Source organism: Pseudophryne corroboree, chromosome 6, assembly GCF_028390025.1.
Source record: "Pseudophryne corroboree isolate aPseCor3 chromosome 6, aPseCor3.hap2, whole genome shotgun sequence".
Taxonomy (NCBI): Eukaryota; Metazoa; Chordata; class Amphibia; order Anura; family Myobatrachidae; genus Pseudophryne; species Pseudophryne corroboree.
In genome coordinates this window covers 347,533,866-347,560,755 of record NC_086449.1, presented here as the reverse complement: position 1 = coordinate 347,560,755, position 26,890 = coordinate 347,533,866, and the positions used below count along the sequence as shown (strand labels likewise).

Below are 26,890 nucleotides of genomic sequence, written 5' to 3'. Positions count from 1 at the left end.
CGTACCAATCTAGATGAGGCCGTACCAGGGAGTCCAAACCTTATGAAGAGAATGTACTGTCATGAAGTATATTCCATGGACGCAACAAACAATATTTTGTTTATAACTTGTGATCAAGGCAGAGAATATTTTTTTCATTACTTAGCTAATTGAGTTGTGGTCGTGTGACAGATATATACTAAGTAAGTATATCCAAAAGTTTGTTAACATTATGGGTGGGTTTATGCAACAAAATTGTGTGAGGGTCATGAGTGGATTGAATGGAGGTCAGATCGGTCGGTGTGATAGGGAAAAAGACACCATTCAAAAATGCTATAAGGGTTTGTGACTGGATGGCCTTTCTATGGTAGCCAGTACAAATTGGAGGGAGACTACTCTAATCCTGTGTCAAAGTCGAAAAATATTCCAGTACATACACCGCGTACTAACAACACACACATGCCCGCTGCGCGTGCACTTGTTCCGCCGTGCGTGCACATATCCGCAATTTGCGTATGATCGCTCCCGAGGTCCTGCGCGTGGTATGGGTATTTACGGCGGAGTTTGTGAGCGCATAGAGGGTTATCAAAACATTACATATTTAACCCAAATAGTGCACATTGTACACATAGCCCCCCTGCACCACATCAGCAAGTATCAACAGTTTAAATGATTCCAGGACTAAGGGATTCGCCTTTGCATGATAGGAAGGGACAGACTAAGGTTATAAGGTGATGTCTAGTATCCAGCTGTAGGGTATTTTAAGGGTAACATTACGGTGTTGGTTAGAGAAAGATCACATGTTCCTGCGTATAGTTATGTGCAGAAGTAGAATATAGATATAAACTGTATTTACTGTATATTATGTATGCGGCGGGAATCCAGAGGAGACCACCCACAAGAGCAGTTGGGAAAGACATCGCCCACCTTTTCAAATCAACCTATGACCTCTCCTGTAATGTAAAGATGCATCTCTGTGTCCAATGGACAAAGAGATTACAGTATCCATTGTATTGCTTTTGGAAGTAGTGTATAAAAAGCCTTTTGCTGCCTGGCCGGTCAGAAGACTCTTAACGCTATCTACCTGATTAGCGGAGGACTGGACCAGGTTGCGCAAGCGAATATTCACACGTATGTACATTGACTGTAGCCATTTACTCTGTTGTATATTGTAGTGTATAAATTGTATTGTTATCCCCTTCCAGATATATATGCTGAGGTGTCGGAGCCCAGTGTTTAACTACACATCGGTGTTGTGTCCTCTTTTCCCTGCTAGGGTTTAAAGCATATTACATTACCTAACTGTATAAGGTTTAAAAGTGTATTGATAAGGTGTGTACGCGCTGCGGGTATTTTGTACCTTCAGCGCTGCATAAGGTTTAATGTGTAACATCATTGCAGTGCTTTGCTGCATAAGGTTTAGAGTGTAATAATATAATTGCATTGCATTACGAATAAGGTTTAAAGTATATCAAGAGTGTGTGCGCGCTGTGTGTACTTTGTACCCCCAGCGCGGCGTTTGTACGCTAAGTCCGTACAAGATACGGGACTCTGTACGCAAATAGCGTACAAAGTACGTAGCGTGTGTATTAAGTCTAGCGGCCGCAGCGGCTCCATGGTAAAAGTGTATTTAGAGGTATAGCTGTACGGTTTAAGATAATATCGACATTATCCCCTGTGTAGCTGAGTGTTATACTTTGCCACTCCCGAGGTGTAGGGATTCCCTCTCACCATCACTGCTGCATCCTACTGTCGAAGAGTCATTTGCTTCCACCATAACAGCAAAGGGGGCAGAGGTATGGGACTACCACTCCAGGCCTCCATATAAAAATAGGCCCATAATCGTGACAACATGGTCTCCAGCTGGCAACACAATTGGCCAGTAGTCATAAATATTCAAATTTAGTTTCAATTTTCCTCACAAAATGTTGCAATTTTCTACGTTTACTAATTTGGGGAGACTTTGGGGCTGATGCTGTAGGGAAGGAACATGCTCACATGACACTGGTCTTACTGACAAAGCACAGGTCACAGCCCCTCCCCTTCTCACAATAGACCTTTGATAATTTTCAGCCCCAGGCCCATGTGGCTTTTAATCCGGCTCTTAAACTGGCTGGTGCAAGGATCGGTGGTGTATAAGGATGCACCTATCACATACACAATCCTCAGATCTACTGTAGCACAATGGAACCTAGCATGAGAAAAAGTTGTAGCACTTTGTATAGAGATTCAGATGCCGTGCACACAGATGTACAAATGTTACACATGAAATTGACCAGTACAATCTAGCAAAGTAATTTTGTCACCTCCAGTTGTTTTGTTTGTGCAAATAAAATGCACATTCTGAGCGAAAAACACTCCCGGCACGGCCAAGTCGCCCGGGACCAGGCATGCCGAGGGGAGCTTTTTGGCACAGTATATCAGGGCATATCTGTATGTCTTCACATATTTATTACCAACTGCTTAGATTGACACTGGGAAATGACAGAAATGTTGCTTAAAAACACAGCACCTAATGTAGATCGGGATAGAGGCAGCAGTGATGCACTTATATGGTAATGCAGGCGACATCTGATATAAGTAGACGCCTCCTGTCTGCATTAGTGATCCTTTCTGCATTTGAGGATGCAGCATCAGATCAACAGCCACATCATCGGCTTGCTACATGACCCATGGGGTCACGCAAGCCGGCCGCCGCAGTTCCTACAAAGAGACCAGGAAATCTGTCCAGCAGGATCTGAATTCTGCCCACAGGCTCAAGCAATATAACTTAAGTCATTTAAATAAAAATGCAACATAGATATTACACTAGTTTAAACCCCATTTAACACCAGTCGCACACACTTTGTTCTTTCAATGTATGGAAATGTTAATAGAATTAATATGTTCAGTGATATCAGAATCATTTATTTATGTAATAGGTAATGCTAAACTAGCCCAACCTGGGTTACAAGTTTACCTTCTCTTGAAATGCAGATGTATTAACCTATATTTAGAAAACAGTATTTGTTTTTCAGGGTACACGTTGCACTCTTTGTCCATTTCTGATATGACCACATATTATTATATTACAGTAATTACTTTGGTCCTTTGTTTATATTATTCACAATGATGTAATGTACCCAGCTGAAGTGTCTATGAACAATATGGAACAATGCATCAGCTGATTGTTTCTGTAGTCTGGAGATGAGCCAGTCTTTTCTATTCCATGAGACGTGACTGATATTTACAGAAGCACTATATTGGTCTGTGGTTCATTCGGCGGATATTGCAGGCTGTTCACTTCCTCTACTTCTTGTCATGCTGTTATATTAACTGTAAAGAATGGACTCTCAATAACCTTATATTGTACTACTGCAGATATCAGTGACCTACAGTTAGCATTGGCACTTCTATAATGGGGGCAATGTGTGCGGTGCACATGGGCCGCTGGGTCCAGGGGGGCACCACACCGCATACATTGCACCCATATTTTAGTACTCACCTCTCCGGAGTCCAACGTCGGACGCAGCAGCTGCCTCCGTCGAGCACAAAATCCACTCCAGAATGGCCGCCATGTGCGCCATGTTTCCGGAGACCTGCGCATGTGCAGTAGTCTCCGGTGCAGTGTCGGAGCCTAGAGCGCCGTGGAGAGGAAGGGGCCCATGCGGAGTCTGCACACGGACCCCCTCCTCGCTTAAGACACCCCTGATAGTTAGGTCCATATATATTTGGACAGTGACACAAATTTCATCATTTTGGCTCTGTACGCCACCACAATGGATTTGAAATGAAACAATGAAGATTCAATTGAAGTGCAGACTTTCAACTTTAATTCAAGATGTTGAATCGTTTAGGAACTGAAACCATTTTTTATGCACAGTCCTGTTTTCAGGGGCTCCAATGTAATTGGACAAATTATAATAAATAAAATATACATTTTTAATACTTTGTTGAGAATCCTCCGCAGGCAATGACTACCTGATGTATGGAGCCCATGTACATCACCAAAGGCTGGGTTTTCTCCTTTGTAATGCTTTACCAGGCCTTTACTGCGGCTGTCTTCACTTGTTGTTTGTTCATGGGTCTTTCTTCCTTTAGTTTTGTCTATATCAAGTGAAATTATTATTATTATTATTATTATTATCATTAATAACAGTTTCTTATATAGTGCAGCATATTCCGTTGCGCTTTACAATTGGAAACAACAGTGATAAAACAAAACTGTGCAATAACAGACAGACATAGAGGTAGGAAGGCCCTGCTCACAAGCTTACAATCGTTCCCAGAAATTTCCAAGCAGTCTCTCCTCTCTGGGCTTTTCCCAGAGAGGACATCTGAAAAGTAGGCAACTATGGGGGTAATTCTGAGTTGATCGTAGCAGGATTTTTGTTAGCAGTTGGGCAAAACCATGTGCACTGAAGGGGAGGCATATATAACATGTGCAGAGAGAGTTAGATTTGGGTGGGTTATTTTGTTTCTGTGCAGGGTAAATACTGGCTACTTTATTTTACACTGCAATTTAGATTGCAGATTGAACACACCCCACCCAAATCTAACTCTCTCTGCACATGTTACATCTGCCTCCCCTGCAGTGCACATGGTTTTGCCCAATTGCTAACAAAGATCCTGCTGCGATCAACTCAGAATTACCCCCTATGGCTCATATGACATGCGTTATAAGTATGCCTATACAAAGGTGTCTGATTTACAGCTGATCGCTAAGTGAGGTGACAGAGTAGTTGCAAAAATACATCTAGACATATATAAGGTGGACAACTATAAATACAGCATAAAAAAGAATCCAGAGCACAGATGTGACAGGTATCATTATCAACTCTTTCCGCAGACATCTGGGATCCACAAAGATGCTTTTTAAAATTGGGTGTATCGCAAAAGGTTAATTTAGAAGTAAATGATTTTTGCATGATGTTCTTGTATGCTGCTGGTTTTAAATTCCATGCAGTTTAGATCTTTTAAAACCACCGCACATTGAATGCAAATAAATAAGACAATTTGTGTTATCTAAATAAGGATTTAGTTATTGTGCTTCAGGTAGATCTTACTGACATTATTATTATTCATTTTAATATTATTACAATTTATAAGGCGCCACAAGTGTTTTGCAGCGCCGTACATAATACACACTAGAACAATACAGGGTATACAGAACTTAACATAACAGAATACTAAATTAGAGCACAGGTAACAATTAGCACCACAGTTCTCAGTACACAGTACAGCTGAGATGTCAGGAAACAAAGAAGTAATCGGCATACTACTAGGGGCAGACAGCCACTGGAAGAGATAAACAGTAACGAGCAACGAGCAGGAGGAAATGTAGGTATAGACAGTCACTGAGTAGGAGAGAGCTGTAATTGAAGTGCAAGAGAAGAGGGTTGTGAGAACAGGAGGGAAGAGGGCCCTACTCCATGTAGATTACAATCTAGAGGGAGATAGACAGGTGACATGAGGTACAAGCAAGCGGAAGGTGGCCTGGTGTCAGGAAGCAAGCAAGGCAGAGATGGCCAAGGCGTGAGGATGGTAGAGCGGCCTTAAGACTGGGTTATGCGGAAAGGTAGGCTTTGATGAACAGGTGAGTTTTCAGTGACCGTTTGAAGCTTTGCAAGGTCAAGGAGAGTCTAATAGAGCAAGGGAGCTTGTTCCAGTGGAGAGAGGCAGCGCAGGCAAAATCTTGGATTTGCGCATGAGATGTAGTGACCAGGGCAGACGAGAGGTGACGGTCAATGGCCAACTGGAGTGGGTGGGCGGGAGTATGTAGGGAGATGAGGATGGAGATATACGGTGCAGTGGAATTAGTGTGGGCCTTGTATGTGAGGGTGAGGAGTTTGAAGAGGATTCTGTAGCTGCGGAGTTGAGAACAGATCAGAGTGGAGCGAGATAGGAGAGTGGGAGGCGAGTGAGGAGAATGTTGCAATAGTCGAGCCGCGAGATGACTAGTGAGTGGATAATAAGTTTAGTCGCACTCTGGCAGAGGAATGGCCTCTACAGAATGGTAGGAGCTCAATGAAATGTACTGACATCACAGAATGAGAGGAGCTCAGAAATCACAAAATGGGAGATGTTAATGTATTAAGGGGCCTATTTACTAAGCCTTGGACAGAGATAAAGTGGACAGAGATAAAGTACCAGCCAATCGGCTCCTAACTGCCATTTTTCAACCCAGCCTGTAACATGGCAGTTAGGAGCTTATTGGCTAGAACTTTGGGGTCTATTTATTAACCCTTGTATGGAGATAAAGTCCCAGCCAATCGGCTCCTAACTGCTATGTCACAGGCTGTGTTTTAAAAATGACAGTTAGGAGCCGATTGGCTGGGACTTTATCTCCAGCGACTTTATCTCTATCCAAAGCTTAGTAAATAGACCCTTAATTAACCATGGAGCATAATTCAATAATTTAGTTTATGATACATGGAAGCTAGATATAAATTGGATATAGAGATGTATTAATGAGTCATTTTGGACCTTCTAACAGTCAGGTATCTCTAGGGCTGTTGCATGGTCAGACGACCGTAACTTGGGCTATGACTGTGCCCTCTTAAAACCACCCTGTGAATCCCTACAAAAGCATTACGTACAAGCTAGTATGCCTCTCCAAAACAGTGTCACCCCAGCCTGTCATCCCACACAGCGGCAAGACTCACCAGCTTTTGCAGCCACACAAACCTAGGCTTTGACCTAATTTGCAGGTGTGTCTCCCAAGTATGGAGAGTACATGTACAACTTGAAGTGAGGTGTGAGGACCATCTAGAGACACGTGAAAATCATGGCATATTGCAGCGTGCATTCATTAAGCTTTGTATATGAGATTCAACTAATGGGTTTTGTCTTCTCTCTGGTCAGGGTTTCAGGAGGAGAACTTTTTGATTTCCTGGCACAGAAAGAGTCATTAAGTGAAGAAGAGGCTACTAGGTTCATTAAGCAGATCCTAGAAGGCGTTAATTACCTGCACACCCACAAGATTGCACATTTTGATTTAAAGGTGAGATGATTTATTAAGTACCATAAACAACTACATATACAGTAGGGGCATAATTAGAAAAGAATGTGGGCAGGATATCCGCCTAAAACTACTGATTTCATAGGGTCCCTGTAAATATTAAGGATCCCCAGGATTTAAGAAGGAAGGACTGCAGCAGATATCTCTGCTGTCGTGCCACTATTTCTGAACACAAAAGTAGCCACCATACTGTACATTTCTGTCTTGGATTGTAAAGCATGCTGTTGCTTGGGCGCAGCCACTTACACCATCAGAAGACGGTGTTAGCCCATAGTAGCCTGTGGGCTACTCTATTGCAAATTTTACTGGAGAGGGGACTGGGTGGCTTTCAACTCTCAAAAAACAGAATCAGTAGTTGTAAAGGAACCAGTTCTTAGAACTCCAATCTATATTAAGCTGTCAGCTACTGTAGTGATAATAATGATTCATAACATATACTACTACAGTATTACAGATTGCATTAATATTATGAATATTTAATAAACTGATATAATAATTATTTTAATTTTTTAGCCAGAAAACATTATGCTTCTGGATAAAACAATTGCCATACCCCACATAAAGCTGATTGACTTTGGACTGGCTCACAAGATTGAAGATGGAGTAGAGTTTAAGAACATTTTTGGCACGCCAGAATTTGTAGGTAAGATTATTCTCTTTGTTGTATTAATGGTTACTAAGGGTAATCTACAAATGTACAAAAGTTCACCTATTGTGACCTCGTGGCTTTTTATTAACGCAGACGAGTCAGTGGAAAGATCTGCACGTCAGAATGGTGGGGTATAAAACGTAGCATCTTTTGATTGCATAGCTGCCTACGCTGCTGGAATATTAGGTAGATGCTGGATTTGGGAGAGACCTCACAGACAACTCAGAGAGCATGCAGTTCTCACAGGAGGGTTCGTGCCTGCCTGCCTGCCTGCAAGGTGGATGGGGACACACCTTGATCATATCCAGCCAACCACAGTGGACACTGAGAGAGAAGGGGTTGTGATGACAAACTTATCATCACCAAAATCATCATCTTTTTATATCTCACTTTTTATCTTCAGGAATCAAATTATAGAACATAGACTAGTGTATACAATTGGAATGCATTGGGGTTTGCTGGGTAAATGCTGGCTGGGTGCATAAATACACCCAGTATTGCACCCACATGCAAAAATATTTATTTTGCTGACCTACAAGATATTTAAAACATTCATAGGATGTGAGGTTACATTTACATATATATGGTTTGGGGGCATTGATGTCATAGAGAAACTGCTTTCCCCATTCACTTTCACATTATACAGACTGAAATATCATTGCTTAGAGCGTTGTGATTTCTTGGTCACAATATTGTGGCATTTACAAATACCTGATTGGCACTGCCCTGTCTCTATAGCTAAGATTACCATATAGTGCAAAGGAGATAAGATGATGTACCAAACAAGAAATAAAAAAGTCTTTAGCTATAGAGAAGCTAGAAAAATATACAAAACAGGTTTTCCCCAGCACACCAAGGGGTATTAGCAACAAAATTTGAAAACTACATGGTGGTAGGTAATTCAGAGAACTCAGTTGCATATAATTGCAAACATATGGTATGTCCAGCCTGTCGCTAACGCCCCCCCCCCTCCAACACTCCTTGTCTGCCCTATCCTCTATTTTGTCCCCTGCTCCCACCTCTATTCTTCTCTCCTAGTCTCCTACATCTCCTTCTCTCTCCCCTCCTCTGTCTTCCATCCGCCCCACTGCTTTCCTTCCACTCCTCCCCTGTCACCCCACTGTCATTCAACTTTGCCCAGCCTTTGGCCTACTCCTCCACCACTCTGCCCTGCTTCCTCCCTCTTCTCCCTGCTACCTCACCTCCCTCCGTACCACACTTTACTCCCTTCTTTCTAAATTAATCTCACCTCATCGCTACATTAACCCTGATAATCTCATTCACATCACTCCCTCAGACTCTCTCTCTCTTGCCGTCTGGAATGCCAAATCTGTTTGTAATTAACTGGACCCCTCCCATGACCTTTTCATCTTCAATTGCCTGCATGTGCTAGACCTCACTGGAACCTGGATTACCCCCTATGACACAGTTTCTCCCGCTGCTCTCTCTGCTGGAGGACTCGCATTCTCACCCCCGGCCCAGGTGTTGCCATGGTGGTTGTGTTGGGGTCCTACTGCCCTACAGCTACTCATACCAACTCATACCATAGACCCATCCCTTGCATTCTCTACATTTGAGGTCCATGCTGTACAACTCTTCCAACCTGTTCATCTTTGAGTACTGTAGCAGTCATTTACTGCTCCCCTGGCATTCCCTCGAAATTCCTTGACAACATTGCTTCCTCATTTTCTCACTTCTGACATTCCCTCCATTATCTTAGGTGATTTCAATATCCCCACTAAATCCCCTTCCCCTAAACTCCTTAGCCTCACGTCTTTGCTTAGTCTCTCCCAGTGAACCTCCTCCCCCTCCCATGTGAATGGGAGCTCACTGGATCTGGTCTTCACTCACCGCTGTGATATTTCTGATTTTGTCTCTTTGCCACTGTCAACTCGCTCCTCTGCCGACCCCCACCTCAACTCCCCCCTCCACTCTCTGCTCTTGACTTTGCTACCTACTTCACATCCAAAATTGACTTCATACATCAGAACCTGATTCCCCCTCTCCTTCCCTCCTGCCAACTCTGACATCTTTATACCCTGTATCTGGAGAGGAAGTCATGGTCCTCATCCGTTCCTCATCCCTCTCCACCTCCCAATTTGACCCTATTTTCTCCTGCCTCCTCCACTACCTCTCTTAGAAACGTAGAAACATACCAGTAGGTGTCCTCTAAGGTTCTGTTCTTGGGCCTCTCCTTTTCTCACCTCCCCTCTCTTGCAGGACCTTCACTGGCTACCCTTGCTACCCTTCCCATTCAGAATCCAATTCAAGCTTCTCACACTCACCTACAAAGCCCTCACCCACTCTCCCTCTTACATCTCTGACCTTATCTCTCCTTACACTCCAACCTGTCCTCTTCACTCTCCTGCCAACTGATTACCTCCTCCCTCTCCTACTTACAAGATTTTGCACGTGCTGCTCCCTATCTCTGGAATTCTCTACCTCTCCCCATCCAACTCTCCAATTCTCTACAAAACCTCAAACGGGCTCTCAAGACTCACTTCTTCATCAAACCCAACCAACTCTCCTCCTAATCCTCTTGTCTATGCTCACTGTCTACCTGTTCTGTGTCACCCCAGTCCGTTAGCCCTTCACCTTTTAGATTGTAAGTTTGCAAGAGTAGGGCCTTCTCCCTTCATGTGTCTGTCCTTATCTTACTTACACTATCTTTTACTCCATATACCCTTTGATTGCACCTAACCCCTGGTTTTCCGTACTTGTCCTATATTGTCTTGAACTGTAAGTGTTGTTTTCTTGTTTTGCTCATTTGTTTATGTACTCTGTAATGGGCGCTGCGGATCCCTTGTGGCGCCATATAAATAATAATAATAATAAAAATATGGTTAAGCTTCCAGGCTAACGTGAAGGCTTCTCTGATACCGGAGGTCCCTAACACTGCATGATAACAGTACCCACTCTGGGCCATATAATTGTTTACTGTAAGGCCACATGATAAAAGCACATAGAAAAATATATCTAAATTGAGAGCCATCTTTACCTGGAATCACCCCTAGGTCCTCCATATGGCACCATGGCTGCCATCAGTGAGTACTGCCGGGACTGGAGTTCTGGGCCCTGACAGCTTAAGGGGCCCAGCTGCCGGCAGAGTTACTCATTGCACTCACACAGCACAGCCGAGCTGCTAGCGCTGACCAGAGAGTGATATGAATGAATGACTCATCACACAGCTCAGCTTATTAACTTTTCAGCCAGCGCTAGCAGCAGCATCTGCACAGGAATACTGATCGTCTGATATTGTGAATCAGAAGCATTGGCAAGAGGACCAGATTATGCCTCCATTCTTCCTCCATAGTGGCTCTACCTGCCACTCTCCTCCTCTCTTCCCCTCCTGCTCTCATTGGCCAGATATAGTGCTGCACTGCACTGAAGATGGAATTGTGAGATTGCGGCTGCTTGGAATTGTGAAATTGCGGCTGCCCCTCCCTCCTATACAGTCTGTCCCACTGTCTCCTTTACTATTCCTGCCCCCGCTCCCTCCCCACGTCTATGCTCTCTCCCCACATACAGTATGTGGCTCTGCTCCCACCAAATCTGTGTCTCTGCCCCCTGCGTTTTTTGGGGGAGAAAGCGAGGGGAAGGGGGGGGGGGAGGAATCTGCCTTTTTCATTAGTACTGGGCCACATTATTTCTGATGGCAACCCTGTATGGTACTACAAGAACCAGCTGCCTGCTCTTCCGTGGTTGCAGGTAGAGCCAAATTTAGACCTCATGGGGCCCTAGGCAAGATTCCAGTTTGGGGCCCTAGGCAAGATACCAGTTTGGGCTCCCTCTCCATTAAGCCAAGAGTAGGTCCCCAGGAGAGTGGCCCCAACAATGCCTGCATGTGCCATAACTGACATTGAAAGCTCAGACAGTGCAGTGCTGAGTGCAGTGTTGGAGGAGGCTTGAAGGCTAATCAGCCATGAGCCATCCATCATTTTGTGCATAGTATGCAGTTGTGCTTACTAAACGTCAGAGAGTGGGCCTTCACTGTGTTGCATGACCTCTTCCTCACTGACCTGCAGGCACTCCTTGCCTGCCCCGTCTACCCAGGCATCCTGTGCGACCAGTGTATGTGTAGTGCACTGAGCCTACACAGGCTGTCTGACACTGCAGCAATGACAAGGCCACATGCATAGTTCAGAGAGCAGCTCCCTGAGCACGGCCACAGCGCTGTCACTCCAATTACCCAGGTACTGTTCTAATGACACTGGGAGAGGGAGCCAGCCCAGCTGGGAGTGGCCCATTTTCCTGGTGGCCGTCCCAATCCACCCTTGACCTATCTTACCTTCTTTAAAGTCACTCCACTCCTCTCTTCAATGCTGGGCTTATTTGGGAGAGGAGTGCTCTTCTGGGATATGTTTCGCAGAGGCATGGTAACAGCACCGTATTAGTGATATTACTGGTCTGAGCACCGTTACTGAGCCTCTATAAAACATTAACAGGACAATTACCTGTGATGATCAAGGCTGGATATAATATGGGACCCAGCCAAGAGCCCTCTGGGACCCGCAGGGACCCTAGGCACGTGTCTATGTTGCCTAGTGGCAAATCCGGCACTAGTTGCAAGGGACAACCCAAAAAATCGTGAGTCTCTTGTATCTTCCGGGAGAGTAGGCAAGTATGCCTAGGTGTAGTGGTGATTTCAGGTAAAGTTGGCTCTCAATTTAGATATATTTTTGTATGTGCTATTATCATGTGGCCTTACAGTAGACAATTATATGGCCCAGAGTGGGTACTATTATCATATAGTGTTAGAGACCTCCAGTATCAGAGAAGCCTTGACATTCACCTGGTGCCTTAACCATATCTTTGCAAATATATGTAACTAAGATCTCTGAATTATCTGCCACCATGTAGTTTTTAATTCTTGTTGCTAATACCCCTTCGTGTGCTGGGGAAAACCTATTTGTGTATTTTTTTTTTGCTTAGAATAACCCCTCCCTTTTAAGCACTTAAGGGGTATTTTGTATATTAATTGAGCAGCTTCTATTTTATATTGCTATAGAAAAGCTGTAATTCACATACAGATGTAGCCACCTTTATCTTGAGTGGCCGCGGCGGTTGTCCCGTTCGACCATACGCAGCGTACTGTGGCGTAGCGAGGCGCGCCTAGCCACAGAGAGGCTATCTAATCGCACGGAGACAGACATTTGACGTTTGGCGTTACCTTTACGTGTAATACCTGCGATCAGCCACCAGATGTCGCTTTTTACAATCACCACTGCGCATGCGTGTGGTCTCCCGTAAAATACAATACTGACATACATAATAAGGACTACTTTACTAAGGCGTCTCATTACGCTGCATACAGCAAATACTGTACTCATTACGCTGCATTATTTAATACAGTACTGTACAGTATATACAGTACGACACCGACGCAAATACAGTAGTACAGCATACAGTATATGATCCATCTACAATACTTTATGAATACTGTATGTGAGCGTGCAAGTCCCGCAGACAAAACACAGTACTGTAAAACCAGTAGTGTACACTGTCGCAAATGGATGTGTGTTACAAGTTCACTATTGCCTCTCAAGATTAGGAATTTTCTACAGTGTTATCGTCCTAATCCCGTAGCCATTACAGCATAATCAAAACCAACGGATTTATACATTTGTCTGCGGCGAAGTGGTGAAGTGTTTCGCTTCCTATACTCAGAGTCCAGGGTTCGATTCCTTAAGTACTGTACGAATGCATGTTACTGTAGTTTTTTTCAGACACTTTATTATTTTTTTTATTCACATACTGCAAACCAGGGCATACAGTAGCTGCATGAGCGGTTCTATGCGATCGAGTCCGGTGTACCATAATGTGCAGGTTCTATGCAGGTTAAGGTACTATGCTCCGTACACAGTACACATACAATTCTGTAGCTGGGCAGACTGAATAGAAATGGCTACCACCTATGACTCCTTGCCCCACAGAGGCCCTAGGCTACGGAGCAAGTAATAGTCCAGATTGTACAGACTATGGGGCAATGCTGAATGAGCGTCACAATCCCCTAGCTAAAATACACAGTATGCATATTATGGTACACCGGACTCGATGACATACTGTAGCACACTGGCAAAATGGCCGCCGCCCCTGAACCCTTGTGCAGGTTATGGGGCAATGCTGAAGGAGCGTCACAATCCCCTAGCCAAAATACACAGGGGAGGGATAAGCTACTGTAGGATTGCATACAGTATTACGGTACACCGGACTCAATCGCATAGCACACTGTCAAAACGACCACTACCCATGAACCCCCACCTCCTGAACCCCCACCTCGTGGCAGGCAGCAGTTGGGTATGGAATGAGAAATGGCATAAGCTGTGCAGGCTACGGGGCGATGCTGAAGGAGCGTCACAATCCCCTAGCCAAAATACACAGAGATACTGTAAGCGAGGTCTATGCACATTACAGTACTGTACGTTACACCGGGCTCGGTCGCATAGCAAACTGACAAAACACAAGTTTTACAGTACATACAGTAAAGCAGGCCAAAGCTGCAGGAGAGTTTCTACTGTAAAGGTTCTATGCACCGTACGGTAATGTACACATACCTGTACAATTCTATAGCAGGGCAGACTCAATTGAAATGGCTACCGCCTGTGACTCCTACAGTAGCTCCTAGGAGGCACTCAGCTATGGAGCAAATAACAGCACAGATTTTGCAGGCTACGGGGCAATGCTGAAGGAGCGTCACAATCCCCTAGCTACAATACACAGGGGTGATAGAGATAATCGAGTGGCTGGAGGGGGGTCCCCTTGATTTAAGGGGCCCCCACTCCTCCAGGGTACTCCGGCCAGGTGTGACTAGTTGGGTATTTAATTCCATGGCCGCAGGGACCTGTATAAAAGTCTCCCCCGGCTGTGCATTATCTGTCCAGCTAGTGGAGCCCAGTGCTGATTCAAAAAATATGGGGAACCCCTACGCTTTTTTTGTCCCCCTTATTTTTTGCACCAGGACCAGGCGCAGAGCCCGGTGCTGGTTCTAAAAAGATGGGGGATCCCGTGTCCATTTTTTCCGTATTCCTTCCGGAATTCGACTGCAATTGCATATACAGTACTGTACCCCTTAATGTCACTGCTTACAGTATACAGTATTTAGACATGAGCTTGTGTACAGTATCTGTGTACAGTGCATTATTACAGAAAAAAAAAAAAGAAAAAAAAAGAAAGAAAGCACATCATGTCTCGAACCCTGGACCCCCAGTGAGGGAGGTGGGAGCCTTAACCCCTAGCCCACGACGCCTCATGAGAGATTTCTAATTTCATGTGTGAAAGTACTGCAAACAGCGCCCGGCCCTCGCCCCATTGCTGTTGGTTTATGCCTTAGAGGACTCGGACGCTCGCATTTGTAAAGCACGGTGTTTTCCTCCGCCTCCTGCTAGCCTGTTGCCCTTCCCCCATGGGAGCCTGCACAGATCATGCAGTAGACAGGGAGGGAATGCAGGTCATGTGCAATACACAAACGCCCACTGTAGTACTATTTTGCTCACTTACAGTACCGTACTGTAGGTTGCATTTAGCGTAAAGAATCGCTCCTGCAGATGTACTTTGATTTATGTGAAACCTGTGTGCATCCTTCCATTGGATGTACTGTATTGGAGAGAAAAAAAAAAATGTTAAAGTGAATGTCACGGGAACACATTAAAAATAAGGTTGGCACTTCCTTCCCATTGGTGTTGGTTTACAGTATGCCGTAGTGTACTCGGACGCTCATGTAATTGCATTTCAAAGGCACAGTATTTTCCATCGTCTCCCCCCTACCCCCATCGCCCTTCCCCCCTGGGGGCCTGCACAGGGAAGGAAATTCAGGTCCTGTGCAATGCACAAACGCTGAAGATCTACAGTACTGTTTTGCTTAGTTGGTAGCGCCAGAATACACTCATTTCATTCACGCTGTTTGGGTGCATTTAGCGTAAAGAATCGCTCCTGCAGATGTACTTTGATTTATGTGAAACCTGTGTGCATCCTTCCATTGACTGTCTTACAATGGAAATAAAATAATACAGTGCATTATTACAGAAAAAAAAAAAAAAAAAAAAAAGAAAGAAAGCACATCATGTCTCGAACCCTGGACCCCCAGTGAGGGAGGTGGGAGCCTTCACCCCTAGCCCACGACGCCTCATGAGAGATTTCTAATTTCATGTGTGAAAGTACTGCAAACAGCGCCCGGCCCTCGCCCCATTGCTGTTGGTTTATGCCTTAGAGGACTCGGACGCTCGCATTTGTAAAGCACGGTGTTTTCCTCCGCCTCCTGCTAGCCTGTTGCCCTTCCCCCATGGGAGCCTGCACAGATCATGCAGTAGACAGGGAGGGAATGCAGGTCATGTGCAATACACAAACGCCCACTGTAGTACTATTTTGCTCACTTACAGTACCGTACTGTAGGTTGCATTTAGCGTAAAGAATCGCTCCTGCAGATGTACTTTGATTTATGTGAAACCTGTGTGCATCCTTCCATTGGATGTACTGTATTGGAGAGAAAAAAAAAAATGTTAAAGTGAATGTCACGGGAACACATTAAAAATAAGGTTGGCACTTCCTTCCCATTGGTGTTGGTTTACAGTATGCCGTAGTGTACTCGGACGCTCATGTAATTGCATTTCAAAGGCACAGTATTTTCCATCGTCTCCCCCCTACCCCCATCGCCCTTCCCCCCTGGGGGCCTGCACAGGGAAGGAAATTCAGGTCCTGTGCAATGCACAAACGCTGAAGATCTACAGTACTGTTTTGCTTAGTTGGTAGCGCCAGAATACACTCATTTCATTCACGCTGTTTGGGTGCATTTAGCGTAAAGAATCGCTCCTGCAGATGTACTTTGATTTATGTGAAACCTGTGTGCATCCTTCCATTGACTGTCTTACAATGGAAATAAAATAATACAGTGCATTATTACAGAAAAAAAAAAAAAAAAAAAAAAGAAAGAAAGCACATCATGTCTCGAACCCTGGACCCCCAGTGAGGGAGGTGGGAGCCTTCACCCCTAGCCCACGACGCCTCATGAGAGATTTCTAATTTCATGTGTGAAAGTACTGCAAACAGCGCCCGGCCCTCGCCCCATTGCTGTTGGTTTATGCCTTAGAGGACTCGGACGCTCGCATTTGTAAAGCACGGTGTTTTCCTCCGCCTCCTGCTAGCCTGTTGCCCTTCCCCCATGGGAGCCTGCACAGATCATGCAGTAGACAGGGAGGGAATGCAGGTCATGTGCAATACACAAACGCCCACTGTAGTACTATTTTGCTCACTTACAGTACCGTACTGTAGGTTGCATTTAGCGTAAAGAATCGCTCCTGCAGATGTACTTTGATTTATGTGAAACCTGTGTGCATCCTTCCATTGGATGTACTGTATTGGAGAGAAAAAAAAAAATGTTAAAGTGAATGTCACGGGAACACATTAAAAATAAGGTTGGCACTTCCTTCCCATTGGTGTTGGTTTACAGTATGCCGTAGTGTACTCGGACGCTCATGTAATTGCATTTCAAAGGCACAGTATTTTCCATCGTCTCCCCCCTACCCCCATCGCCCTTCCCCCCTGGGGGCCTGCACAGGGAAGGAAATTCAGGTCCTGTGCAATGCACAAACGCTGAAGATCTACAGTACTGTTTTGCTTAGTTGGTAGCGCCAGAATACACTCATTTCATTCACGCTGTTTGGGTGCATTTAGCGTAAAGAATCGCTCCTGCAGATGTACTTTGATTTATGTGAAACCTGTGTGCATCCTTCCATTGACTGTCTTACAATGGAAATAAAATAATACAGTGCATTATTACAGAAAAAAAAAAAAAAAAAAAAAGAAAGAAAGCACATCATGTCTCGAACCCTGGACCCCCAGTGAGGGAGGTGGGAGCCTTCACCCCTAGCCCACGACGCCTCATGAGAGATTTCTAATTTCATGTGTGAAAGTACTGCAAACAGCGCCCGGCCCTCGCCCCATTGCTGTTGGTTTATGCCTTAGAGGACTCGGACGCTCGCATTTGTAAAGCACGGTGTTTTCCTCCGCCTCCTGCTAGCCTGTTGCCCTTCCCCCATGGGAGCCTGCACAGATCATGCAGTAGACAGGGAGGGAATGCAGGTCATGTGCAATACACAAACGCCCACTGTAGTACTATTTTGCTCACTTACAGTACCGTACTGTAGGTTGCATTTAGCGTAAAGAATCGCTCCTGCAGATGTACTTTGATTTATGTGAAACCTGTGTGCATCCTTCCATTGGATGTACTGTATTGGAGAGAAAAAAAAAAATGTTAAAGTGAATGTCACGGGAACACATTAAAAATAAGGTTGGCACTTCCTTCCCATTGGTGTTGGTTTACAGTATGCCGTAGTGTACTCGGACGCTCATGTAATTGCATTTCAAAGGCACAGTATTTTCCATCGTCTCCCCCCTACCCCCATCGCCCTTCCCCCCTGGGGGCCTGCACAGGGAAGGAAATTCAGGTCCTGTGCAATGCACAAACGCTGAAGATCTACAGTACTGTTTTGCTTAGTTGGTAGCGCCAGAATACACTCATTTCATTCACGCTGTTTGGGTGCATTTAGCGTAAAGAATCGCTCCTGCAGATGTACTTTGATTTATGTGAAACCTGTGTGCATCCTTCCATTGACTGTCTTACAATGGAAATAAAATAATACAGTGCATTATTACAGAAAAAAAAAAAAAAAAAAAAAGAAAGAAAGCACATCATGTCTCGAACCCTGGACCCCCAGTGAGGGAGGTGGGAGCCTTCACCCCTAGCCCACGACGCCTCATGAGAGATTTCTAATTTCATGTGTGAAAGTACTGCAAACAGCGCCCGGCCCTCGCCCCATTGCTGTTGGTTTATGCCTTAGAGGACTCGGACGCTCGCATTTGTAAAGCACGGTGTTTTCCTCCGCCTCCTGCTAGTCCTCCATTCCCATTATGCATTAGCGAACTCAGACGCTCATATATTTTATATTTTAAAAAGCACGGTGTTTATACATTGTACTGTACATTATTCCTTTTACACAATTACTGTAGTTGCGTCTCCATACACATACAGTACTGTACTCCATACTTTTTCCACCGCTTCCCGTTACGCCTACAGTATTGCCAGAGCTGTAGATCAATCCGCCGCTATACTGTACGATCGAAAGTACTGGATTAGTGGAGCATTAGCCACACAGTGGTGGAGATGTGTAATGCATGATGAGTATCTAGATCGTCTCAACGCGCCTGCCTGTGATTAAACTCAGCTATCGCCTTAGCGTGGCTAAACGCCCGTCTCGGCGGAGAAACAGTCAAGATAAAGTTGGCTACATCTGTAGCTGCCAAGTTCTTTTAAACGCTAGTCCCAGGTTCTAGAGATTTGTTTAATGTCTGAACAAATATCTACATTTTCTGTAAGGTAGAGACAATTATTACCCTCTCTATACGTCAGTTTTATTATTTTTACTTTTTAAGTGGATCAGATCAGATTACAAAAACATGATGCCGATTATAGTACTCCCAAGTGCCCCCGGAGCTGGATGTGATGAACATTATTTGCATTAGGTCAGCAGTGAAGTGTCCCTGAGCACTAGTTTTATATTGTAGCAATTCTGTATTCATAAAAACAGTAGCATGTGTGTTGTTTGTGTCTAATTATGTACAATCAATGTTTCAGCTCCTGAAATAGTGAATTATGAACCACTTGGCCTGCCTGTAGATATGTGGTGAGTTCACATATAGAAGTCTTAGGCTGGCCACATAGATGCCTGTCTAAAACCACTTGTATAATAACAACACGTTTCTCTGTTTTAGGAGCATTGGAGTGATTACCTACATATTGTGAGTATCCATTTTTATTTTTATCCTTCTTTTCATTATATTACACTAATGTATTGATGTTTCAGTACCCCAGACACAGGGCCATAATCTGAAGGGACAGGAGAACTTGCATAGGGAATACAGGACATTGACGGTGGAAAGTGGGGCTAACACACTTATGTTTTAGTAATAGCTTCTCATTGGAAGTATACAATCTCTTAGATACTGTAATCTGTCAGTATGAAAAGGTCTGCCTCACCCCAAAAATCAGGGAATGCCTTCTAATCTACCCTATTACCACCACCTTCAATTCATTTTACTATGTTATTCTTGTAACAACTTCTCATGTTTTTTGTGTTTTGGGCATAAGAATTTGTAGCAAGGTCATAATGAGAAGGAACGTCTAATCGGGTATGCAAATAATGAGGCCACCTGAGGTACAGTAGCTGTTTCAGGCAGCAAGTTTTGGGATGCAAAAATTGTGTAAGGAATACATTACATTACTCTTATGGCGTGTACACACTGAGGGTAATTCTGAGTTGATCGCAGCAGGGGCTTTGTTAGCAGTTGGGCAAAACCATGTGCACTGCAGGGGAGGCAGATATAAAATGTGCAGAGAGAGTTAGATTTGGTGGGTTATTTTGTTTCTGTGCAGGGTAAATACTGGCTGCTTTATTTTTACACTGCAATTTAGATTGCAGATTGAACACACCACACCCAAATCTAACTCTCTCTGCACATGTTATATCTGCCTCCCCTGCAGTGCACATGGTTTTGCCCAACTGCTAACAAAGTTCCTGCTGCGATCAACTCAGAATTACCCCCACTATGCGATACGCTCTATGAGCAATATTGCATAGTTTTTCCTCTCCCGGGCTGGGCCACTGACATAGTGTATACACACTATGCGATATCACAAGCGATATCGCATAGTGACATCATGCTGCAGCCGGCCCGAACATACAGTATCTGACGATATAGTCAGATTGAGCTACGTGTACTGGCGGGAGCGCTCATCGACCATCGCTGGCAGCATACACATTGGGCGATATTGTAAACAATATCTCTCAGGAGGGTAAAAATGAATGATATAAAATTGCCTAGCGTGTACCCACCATAACTTAATATTCAATAACTTGAATTAGTGGTTTCTACTTTATTAGGGATGATGATTGCACATGATTTAAGTGGTATGTGTATCTTAACAGTACGCCATAATGTAAATGAGAGAATTAAAAAACTTATCTGGGCACTTACCAATCTTACAGTATATTGATTTAAAAGGCACATTTATTCCATCACAAAGTGCCACAGTGCAGCAAACATACAGTTCAGTCCGCTGATAGACTTCAGTCATGGCACAATTTTATCCATCCTGGGATTGCTAAATATATTTATATATATATATATATATATATATATATATATTCCTCCAGCAATAACGCGGCACTCCAAAGGACTCTTCTTATATAAAGTTTAATTGCGGTTAAAACATCAACATGTTTCGAAGCCGCAGCTTCTTCTTCAGGACTCACCGACAAACAAGTAACACATATACAAACACACATTTAAATACCTGCTGGTCACCATGTCCTCCCCCGCCCGTACCGCTCACAGCTGCAGCCGCCGAGTGTCCTCACGTACCTCACTTCCGGGTAAACGCCAGCTGATGTTGCCAAGCAACACCTTGCTTGCGCTCCAGCGTCAGAGATCCTTCCGGCGTCGAACGGCGCTGACAGTGAACGGGGCTAAAAGGACACACACAGATGACACAGTATAACATATCATACTAAAAAACAGCACTTATTAATCATCACATCAAACGATTAAACCTATTCTTCTCTAGAAAGCCTATGCACCAACAAGATTTAGTGAATACCCTCACCATTATTACTCGAATACCCTTTCTGCATTTCTACCACTACTAAGGTGTACCACTGTTTATTCCACACTTCCTCTCAGTTATACCCCCTTGGGCCTAATTATAGGAGAGTATTCCAATTAATTTTATCATTTAATCCTTTTGGGATAATTGTATCGAGGCGAACAATCCACCGTGCCTCTGTAACAATTAAGGATTTTATGCGATCTCCTCCCCTTGGAGAATCCGGTACATGATCAATTAGAAAGTATTTCAAATCAGTTAAAGAGTGGCCCATCATTTTAAACTGGCGGGCCACCGGTTGATCATTAGTTTTTCCCCCCAAAGATAAATGGATCGCCGACCTGTGTAAGGCCATCCTCTCACGGAATTTGCGTGAGGTCTGACCTACATAATACAAGCCACAAGGGCATGTGATCACATACACCACAAACGATGACGTACAGGTAAGTACATGTCGGATATCGTAGCTTTTTTGGGAATGTGGATGATTGAAGGTTTTGCATGTTATCATAAATCTACAGGTCGTGCAATTATGACAGCTGTAACAACCAGCTGGTTTCACATATACATTGGGCATCCGAGGGATGCCTCTCCCTGTAATATCTGTGATCATCAGTCTATCTTTGAGATTCCGACCTCTCCTAAATGCCGCCAACGGACGTACATCACTAAAACATGGCAAATCCTTATCAGTAGCTACAATTGACCACAAAGCCTTGGTGGCATGTTTAATTACTGGACTAGCTGTGGAAAAACTACTGGCCCAGGGTAAAAATTTACCTGGTTTACTACTACGGGATTGCATTAATCTTGACTGTATACAAGCTGCAGCTTGTATACATCAATACCCCATGAAGGAGGGTTGGCTGCTATGAGTAATTTCTTAACTGAGTTCCTTGACCGAAATGTATTTGATCATGGTTTATTTTTGATGTTGCTAGAATTGACTTTGCAGAGAAATTACTTTCTATACGATGGGCACTATTACTTGCAGCGACGGGGGTGTGCGATGGGGTCACCCGTGGCCACATCGTACGCCAACGTATACATGTTTGAGCAAGAAGAAAAGTTGCTTTTGAAGCATCCGATGGCATCTGGATGTATTCAATTATACACCAGATACATCGACGATATTTTCTTATTATGGTCAGGTGGCAGAGAAAAGTTTGTGGCTATTATGGACGAGATCAATGGGAGTACTTCGGCCATTAAATTTACATATGTGTGTAGTGAAGAACAGACACAATTTTTAGATGTACAGGTGACAATCCATGAGGGGATTATTGAAACTGAAATATTCAGTAAAGATGTAGATAGGAATACTTTCCTTCTGGCTTCTAGTCACCACCCGTTACCATTGAAGCAGGGTTTACCGCTGTCTCAAATGATGCGGGTGGCTAGAATTACTAGTGATAAAGCAAAAGTTTCTGTCACCATTGATAAATTGATTACTAAATTTATTGCCAGAGGTTGTGACCCTAAAATACTGCTCGATAACAAATTACAAGTATTGAGCATGTCGCAGTCAAGATTAATGCAATCCCGTAGTAGTAAGCCAGGTAAATTTTTACCCTGGGCCAGTAGTTTTTCCACAGCTAGTCCAGTAATTAAACATGCCACCAAGGCTTTGTGGCCAATTGTAGCTACTGATAAGGATTTGCCATGTTTTAGTGATGTACGTCCGTTGGCGGCATTTAGGAGAGGTCGGAATCTCAAAGATAGACTGATGATCACAGATATTACAGGGAGAGGCATCCCTCGGATGCCCAATGAATATGTGAAACCAGCTGGTTGTTACAGCTGTCATAATTGCACGACCTGTAGATTTATGATAACATGCAAAACCTTCAATCATCCACATTCCCAAAAAAGCTACGATATCCAACATGTACTTACCTGTACGTCATCGTTTGTGGTGTATGTGATCACATGCCCTTGTGGCTTGTATTATGTAGGTCAGACCTCACGCAAATTCCGTGAGAGGATGGCCTTACACAGGTCGGCGGTCCATTTATCTTTGGGGGGAAAAACTAATGATCAACCGGTGGCCCGCCATTTTAAAATGATGGGCCACTCTTTAACTGATTTGAAATACTTTCTAATTGATCATGTACCGGATTCTCCAAGGGGAGGAGATCGCATAAAATCCTTAATTGTTACAGAGGCACGGTGGATTGTTCGCCTCGATACAATTATCCCAAAAGGATTAAATGATAAAATTAATTGGAATACTCTCCTATAATTAGGCCAAAGGGGGTATAACTGAGAGGAAGTGTGGAATAAACAGTGGTACACCTTAGTAGTGGTAGAAATGCAGGAAGGGTATTCGAGTAATAATGGTGAGGGTATTCACTAAATCTTGTTGGTGCATAGGCTTTCTAGAGAAGAATAGGTTTAATCGTTTGATGTGATGATTAATAAGTGCTGTTTTTTAGTATGATATGTTATACTGTGTCATCTGTGTGTGTCCTTTTAGCCCCGTTCACTGTCAGCGCCGTTCGACGCCGGAAGGATCTCTGACGCTGGAGCGCAAGCAAGGTGTTGCTTGGCAACATCAGCTGGCGTTTACCCGGAAGTGAGGTACACTCGGCGGCTGCAGCTGTGAGCGGTACGGGCGGGGGAGGACATGGTGACCAGCAGGTATTTAAATGTGTGTTTGTATATGTGTTACTTGTTTGTCGGTGAGTCCTGAAGAAGAAGCTGCGGCTTCTAAACATGTTGATGTTTTAACCGCAATTAAACTTTATATAAGAAGAGTCCTTTGGAGTGCCGCGTTATTGCTGGAGGAATATTTATATCTTTATGCGAGCACCGGGACCGGTTGCAGTGAAGCGTGGAGTGCCGGCTGAATTGGATTGCTATATATATATATATATATATATACTTGGTAGAGTCAGAACAAATGGATGTTCAAGACGGACACGGCACTCCAGGACTCAGTGTAAATTAGTTTTAATATTCCAGCTTGGTCAACAACCTGCAACACTCCCGGTCCGGGGTGTAAATATCCACGAGTACCAGTGGTGCAGTATGTAAGACATAACTTCAGTGCACAAGCATGTTACATACGATGCAGCATTTCGGGCCACACAGGACCCTTCCTCAGGTCGTGCTGGTGCTTACAACAAACAGGTGAACAAACATACATATAACATAAAACTTACCTATATAGCGTCCCCATGCCGGCATCTACGATCTCGGGGCAGCGTGGAACTTCCGGTCAGGACGAGGCGCCTGGGAGATGACGTCATCAGGAGGCGGCGGTAACCACAGCAACCCGATGCACGGAGTTGCTGACGCTGTTCCCGGCCGTTCTGCCTGGCAGGGGAGGCCATATCTCTATAAACATATAAAGCAGTGGTGAAATACCATAAAAAAAGGTGGAAAAGTGTAACACAAAATATTAAAAAACTAGTGTGCAGCGCTGGTGCATAGGATGAGTAGCACACACTGCAACATGCACCCCGTGCACCAGACGCCGCTACCTACAGTTACACATGGTCATAAAGAGATAATAAACAATGAAGATTACTGGCATACGATAATGGAAGATAATATACTATAATATATATAATAAAAAATCTGTAAACAAAAGCTAACGTCCGTATGGATAATCCAAAATATATTATCGAATAAACACAACAACCACACCTAATCGATTAATAGATGTTAGTGCCACCTAACTGGAATTATCTATATTGTAAATAATTCCAATTAATTTTCTCATTTAATCCTAAAGGTTGTAACGTGTTTAACTTGATGATCCATTTAGCCTCTAGTCTGTGCAATGCCAGGACTCTGTCTCCTCCTCTCGGTAGCTCTGGAATGTGGTCAATTATTTGATAGCGGAGTTCAGACAATGTATGGGACTTGGCACAACAATGTCTGGACACCGGTTGTTCATTAGAATTACCTGCTAATGCCTGGCTAATGTTGGAGCGATGTAACGCCATGCGTTCATGTAAGGTGCGGGTTGTAAGACCCACATACAATAATTTACATGGACAAATGATGTAATAAATAATGTATCTAGTCGTACAATTCAAAACATGCCTGATGTTGAATTTATGCTTGGTTACTGGATGTATAAAGAAAGATCCTGTGATCAACGCTGAACATGTAATACAAGAAGGGCATCTATAACAGCCTGCCTTTTTAACTGATCCAAAAATACCTGGTTTGGGGGTATAATCAGTGATGTCAGTTTTAACTAACAGGTCACGCAAATTGCCACCTCTTTTATAGCTCGTCATGACTTGAGTGTTTTGAAAACACGGTAAGGTTTTATCGGTCTTAATTATAGGTCATAACGCTTTACTAGCACGGGGTATAATGGGACTGGCAGTAGAATATCTCGTGGACCAAATAAACTTATTGTGATCCTGCTTACTCTCAGGTGGTTCTGGAAGTATATTTGCCCGATCTTGGCTCATCACCCTATTTTTAGCTAACTCCAAATCCCTAATATTATAACCACGATTCTTAAACTTACTGACCACAGTTTCTAATGCATCCCCTAGCTGTTCGGGATTGCTGGTAATGCGAGCCACCCGTAGCATTTGCGAATAGGGGAGACCCTTCTTCAACGCTACGGGGTGGTGGCTACTAGCATCCAGCAGTGAATTGCGGTCCGTGTTTTTGTAAAACACTGGAACTCAATTTTCCATCCGTCAAATGAACTGTGACATCAAGGTAATCAATCTTATCAGGTCTACAGACAAAAGTAAATTTAATAGGCCCTGGTGTCTGATTAATATTATGCATCAGTTCATGGAAAGAAACATAACTCCCCTTCCATAACATAAATAAATAATCTATATGCCTAGTGAACCATCTGATGTTGTCACTGTATATAGCATTGTCAAAAAATAATTCTGTTCCTGATCAAACATAAATACATTGGCGTATGCTGGTGCCACGCTACTGCCCATGGCACAACCAGCTCTCTGTAAATAAAATATACCGTTAAACAAAAAATAATTTTTAGTTTGAACCAATTCTAATAATTTCAGAAATAATGTTTTATCCAAACCAAATTCAACATCAAGGTTACTGATGAATCTATCCATAGCATCTAGTCCTTCTCCATGTGGAATAGATGTATAGAGAGAAGAAACGTCCATGGTACAGAGTAACGTATCAGCTGGCGGTCCTTCAAACTCCCTTATCTTCCTAAGGAACGTTGTGGTGTCCTTAAGGTATGTATGTCGTGTGGTCACGTGAGGTTGGAGAAGAGCATCCAGGAATTCCGCAGTCGATTGATACAGAGATCCCCTGGCTGACACAATCGGTCGCCCCGGAGGGTTCACTAAGCTCTTGTGAACTTTGGCAGTGTATATAGGCAAGGAATGATAGAGTTTTTTGGGATGAGGGCCTCCTTAAGCTTCAGATCAAGCAATTTGTCAGAAACAGCCTGATCCAGAACCGTGTTGAGTTCCTTTTGGAAATTCATCGTCGGATCTCTCTCCAATTTCACATACGTATCAGTGCAAGCAAGTTGTCCCATGATTTCCTGGGCATATTGTACTCTATCTTGCAGCACTATGCCCCCACCCTTATTTCTCTGACGTCCTAAGTGGATGCTGGGGACTCCGTCAGGACCATGGGG

At 43.8% G+C, this 26,890-nt stretch overlaps 1 protein-coding gene across 2 annotated transcripts in view; it reads left to right on the top strand.

Moving 5' to 3' along the window:
- Positions 1-26,890, top strand: part of DAPK2 (death associated protein kinase 2) — a 191,919-nt gene that overhangs the window by 146,010 nt on the left and 19,019 nt on the right. For both annotated transcript variants that reach the window (XM_063926550.1, XM_063926549.1), the window contains 4 exons: positions 6,823-6,961; positions 7,493-7,622; positions 19,255-19,303; positions 19,392-19,418. In XM_063926550.1, the coding sequence (XP_063782620.1) occupies positions 6,823-6,961; positions 7,493-7,622; positions 19,255-19,303; positions 19,392-19,418 (345 nt within the window). The remainder of the gene's footprint in view (positions 1-6,822; positions 6,962-7,492; positions 7,623-19,254; positions 19,304-19,391; positions 19,419-26,890) is intronic.